General features: G+C 47.3%; 1 protein-coding gene across 1 annotated transcript in view; it reads left to right on the top strand.

Moving 5' to 3' along the window:
- Myo5c (myosin VC) overlaps window positions 1-4,896 on the top strand; it is a 73,967-nt gene that overhangs the window by 57,950 nt on the left and 11,121 nt on the right. Inside the window, exons 32-34 of the mRNA XM_026779100.1 lie at window positions 336-486; window positions 1,473-1,560; window positions 3,270-3,368. Coding sequence (XP_026634901.1) covers window positions 336-486; window positions 1,473-1,560; window positions 3,270-3,368 — 338 coding nt within the window. The remainder of the gene's footprint in view (window positions 1-335; window positions 487-1,472; window positions 1,561-3,269; window positions 3,369-4,896) is intronic.

The following is a 4,896-nucleotide window of genomic DNA, read 5'->3' as shown; positions in this document are numbered from 1 at the left end:
TTTTCTGGTGGGAACTAGGGGTGCAGGGCAAGTAAATTTTCTGGTGGGAACTGGGGGTGCAGGGCAAGTGAGTGTTCTGGTGGGAACTGGGGGTGCAGGACAAGTTATCTGGTGGGAACTGGGGGCACAGGGCAAGTTATCTGGTGGGAACTGGGGGCGCAGGGCAAGTTATCTGGTGGGAACTATGGGTGCAAGACAATTAAATTTTCTGGTGGGAACTGGGGGTGCAGGGTAAGTGAGTGTTCTGGTGGGAACTGGTGGAAGCACCTCCATCTGTGCAGTCATCAACACTAGGGTGGTCACACAATGCCCAGAGCATCTTGTCCCTTCCTCAGGGCAGTGGAAATCAAAGGAAATGAGGGGCCCATAGATAAGATCCAAGAACTGCAGGAGGCCAGCGAGTTCCTGGAGAAGCAACCAGAAGCTGAAGAGGAAGCCAAGCATATTCTCCAACAAGAGGCCTCTCAGCTGTCTTTGGAAAACAGGGTAAGGGGTACGGACGGTTGGCTCTGTGTGGCAGTGTTGCTGAGCAGGGAACTAAGTGTTCCACCTGTCGAATAAGGATAACAGCTGTAGACCGAAAGGCCTTCTGTGAGGGCACTCTGGGTCCTTATCTAAAGGCTGGTGGTTGTGTGATGATAAAACTCAGCGGTGGAGCGCGTGGCATCTGCAGCACTGCACAGTCCGGACTTGGTAGTGAGCGCTTGTAATCCCAGGAGCATCAGGAGCTAAAGGTCGTCCTTGAAGGGGGTTTGAGAACAGCTTGCCACATACGAGACCCAGTCATAACGGAAAGGGGAAAATAACAGGTAGTCACTTTCAAAAGAACTGGAAGGCTCTCTGCCCTTTGTGAGAGATGTTTCTGGGCACCTAGGACCCTCCTAGTGTTTAAGCCAAACAGCCTCTTCACCCAGAAGAGGAAAGGGAAAGCCGTGGCCAAACCTCAGAAGTCTCTCTGGCGCCCTCTTCTGAAATTCAAAGAGCCCATTTCCCCAGCTCTAATTTTCAGTCTGTATTGGACATTAATTTATTGGTGGGTCCTTCAACAGCAATCATTAATCAAGAAAATTCTCCGCAGGCCAACTTGGTGGGGGCATTGTCTGAATTGAGGTTCGCTCCTCCCAGTGACTCTAGATCATGGTACATTAGCAAAAAACTAAACTGACTAGGAGTGTGTGTGTGTGTGTGTGTGTGTGTGTGTGTGTATGTGTGTGAACACAACATCAGAATCCACAGTGTGATATTGGGGATTGAGCTCTGAGCATCAGGTGTGAGCCAGCCCAGATGTAGTGTTCACTAGGGGAGCCTTGAAAATATCAGGAACTGGATAATCTGGAAAGCAGCTGCTGTGCAAATCATGTGTTTGAGTGAATTTTATGCAATGTGAACTACAGATCCGTAAAGACATTAACAAAATCAAAGTCAAAGGAGATGCTTCTGAGAAAATTCCTTGTTTCTCTGGGTTTCTGAAGGATCTTGAGGAAGAGTTAGACATGAAGGACAGAGTCATTAAAAAGCTACAGGATCAAGTCAAGACTTTAACCAAGACAATTGAAAAAGGTAGGAGGGGTATGGCCTTATTCTTTGCAGCTTTCTGGGAAGGCACTATGTTCTGAAGTGTGTGATCATGACCATGTTCACAGTACGCAGAGCCTAAGGGAATGATGCTCAACTGCTCGGGTTTAGGGCCTTGGGCTAGGCTAAAGAGCCTTTAAGGTTATAAAGAAGCTCATTGTACCAGACAGCAAGAACACTCCTGTTGTTTCAAGGAACCCCCTAAAACAAATACGTTATCCCCTTCCTCTGTTAGCTCCTCATTGTCAAGATGAAATTGTGAGTGAGTATCCAGTTAATCATTTTGAAGGCTGTGGAGAGAAACAGAGAAGACAGACATGACATCCTGACCTCAGCTGAGTGGCGTTTGTAGCCTGTCCCCAGGAGGCCCAAGGGAAGGACCACTACCTTTCTTCCCTTAGCTTTGGAGCCCATGTCCATGCCAGTATTCCCCTCTTGCCACATTCTTCATACTTTCCTTCTTCACAGTCCTCTCTGTCCCATCTTTGCTTGTACAGGCTGTACCTACAGCCACCTTTCTTTTGCTGAGCTCATTCTTTTGAAGACCTCCTTTATTCTTATACTATACTTTTATCGTAAATTTGCAATATCTTCAGTCACTTCCCTCTTTAGTAATAGATGTTTGTTTTGTTTCTGTTTTCAAGACAGGGTTTCTCTGTGTAGTCCTGGCTGTCCTGGAACTCTCTATGTAGACCAGGTTGGCTCCAAACTCAGAGATCCACCTGCTACTGCCTCCCAAGTGCTGGGACTAAAGGTGTGCGCCACCACTGCCCAGCCAGTAAGAGATGTTATGAGCCAATCTGCCTCATGGAAACAAGGGACAGGTCTAGATGTCCTGTCCTTTATGTCTCTACTATTAGAATTTGTAGATGGGTGGATGGGTGGATGGGTGGATGGATGGATGGATGGATGGATGGATGGATGGATGGATGGATGGGTGGATGGATGGGTGGATGGATGGGTGGATGGATGGGTGGATGGATGGGTGGATGGATGGGTGGATGAATGGATAGATGGGTAGATGACGGGTGGATGATGGGTGGATGTATTTATCAATGGAGGATGGATGATGATAGATAAAAAGGAGTAGATGAATAAAATAATGAGCTACATTCTCTATATAATGTCTACCAAACCTCATACCTAATCGTCACTTCTTTTCTTAAGTCCTAGATCCATTTTGTCTCTCTCACTACTTCCTTTCAGCTCAACACATCTATGTCAGGACTCCTTTTGCCTATATCAGTTACCCATTATGATGTAACACATTACCCCAACTTAGCAGACTAACATTGTTACCCTTAAGTATGTGGTTATTTCTCACAGGAGCCATAGAAGACTGCAGCCCCACCCCTGTGGTCAAGATGTGTGTCTCAGCATTTTGTTTCCTGAGTCTTGTACCTTCCCTGTAGATATTATCAGGGCAGTGTCTTGGGTTTCTCTCCCTCCCCGCCATACTGGAGATGAAAGAGGCACTCACTGAGATTCATTCAAGTACATTTTTGTCTTTTCAGCAGTGGCCATGCTCACAGACAGAAATCACTATAGGGAGAAGTCTGAAGCATCCAACAGCCCCAACAATAGCTGCAAAGCTGTAGCGGTTCATGACCAGGGTAGACTTGGACAGTATCCTCAATATGAACCGGAGAGTGTGACTTTCATGTATGTATCTGACAATTTGCCTTTGTCTGCAGCCAACGAAGTGCACCTGCCCTCAGGACCCAAGGAGTACCTTGGAATGCTGGAATACAAGAAAGAAGATGAGGCCAAGATCATTCAAAACCTCATTCTTGGTAGTCAAACCCATATCTCTGGGTCATGCTTTCTCTTTGAGAACTTGAATATCAGTCAGTTTCAAAGTCCTGGACGAGGGCTCTTCTTTATCTCTCTCTTCCTTCATGCTTTCCCCCCTAGCTTGAAGCTTCCCAGCTTCAGTGATGACCAGGTGGTCCTTGGTTGAGGGAAAAGGCTCTGCACTTGAACTACAGCACCGTATCGCTGGCTTCTGCCTACTCTAGAAGCTGGTGTCAAGCTCCAGGGTTTACTGTCAGTGTCCTCTGGGGAACCAAAACAGTCCTCAGCTGAGAACCACTGTCCCAACCGCCTCCCAAGTCTAATCATAGGGTCAGAATGGAAGACACAACTCCTGGGCCTGGGCCTGGGCCTGGGCCTGGTGGGGCAAATGTGTAATCCAAGCACTTAGGGGCAGAAAGGCAGAAATACTGTGAGACCCAGACCAGCCTGAACTACATAGGAAGCCCCATCATACAAAGCCAATGGCTAGGAATGTAGTTCAGTGGTGGGACACTCGTGTTGCATGTCCAAGGACTGAGTTACAGGGAATTGTTGGCTGTCCAGTGTGGGTACTGGGAGTTAAACTCTGCTCTTCTGAAAAAGAAGTGTATGCTCTTGGCTGCATACCATCTCTCCATTTTCCCCAAGACCTTTCAAGAAAAAGATGCTGCCTTGATTCCTCTGCTTTGCAATGACCACACACACACACACACACACACACACACACACACACACAGAGAGAGAGAGAGAGAGAGAGAGAGAGAGAGAGAGAGAGAGAGAGAGAGAGAGAATCATCAGGCTGTTGATTGCTTTCCAATCACTGCTAACAAAACGCCTGCTGGAAACAACTGGAAGAAAGATTTACCTTGGCATGGCGGGCCCGCTGAGTTCATGGTAGTAAGAGAGTGTGGGGTGACACCTACTCACAGTACAGCAGCGGGAAACAGACATTGGCAGGGATCAGGGGCCTTCTTTGATGGCCCACCCTTAATGACCTAGTATTACAGGCTAGGTAACAGCCTCCCCAGATAGCACCACTAGTTGGGAAACAAGTGTTCAAAGCATAAACTTTTAAGATTCAAACCCTAACACAGCCCTACCTGTGTTAACACCAAGGGACGTCTTCTCTGTAGTTGCCTTAACTCGGCCACTGGAAGCTCCTGTTTTCCTGTCATAAGCTTCCCTGCAAGGTTTCTCTCTTCATCCCTGCTCTGCCTCTCTGACATCTCTCTCTTTAAAAGATTAATCATTTATTTAATGTGTATGAGTGTCTACTTCCATGCATGTATGTATGTATGTGCACCATGAACATTCTTGGTGTTCATGGATAGCAGAAAAGGACGTCAGCTCCTGTGGACAGGAGTTAATAGATGGTTTTGAGCCACTATATGAATGCTGGGAGCTGAACCGGATCCTCTGCAAGAGCATCCAGTGCTCTTAACCTCTGAGCCTCTCTCCAGCCCCTCTCTGATCTCTCTCTCTCTCTCTCTCTCTCTCTCTCTCTCTCTCTCTCTCTCTCTCTCTCTC

The sequence above is a fragment of the Microtus ochrogaster genome, chromosome 5 (genome assembly GCF_000317375.1).
Source record: "Microtus ochrogaster isolate Prairie Vole_2 chromosome 5, MicOch1.0, whole genome shotgun sequence".
NCBI classification, from domain to species: Eukaryota; Metazoa; Chordata; class Mammalia; order Rodentia; family Cricetidae; genus Microtus; species Microtus ochrogaster.
Note: the sequence above shows the minus strand (reverse complement) of the source record. Positions and strands in the feature narration are given on the sequence as shown.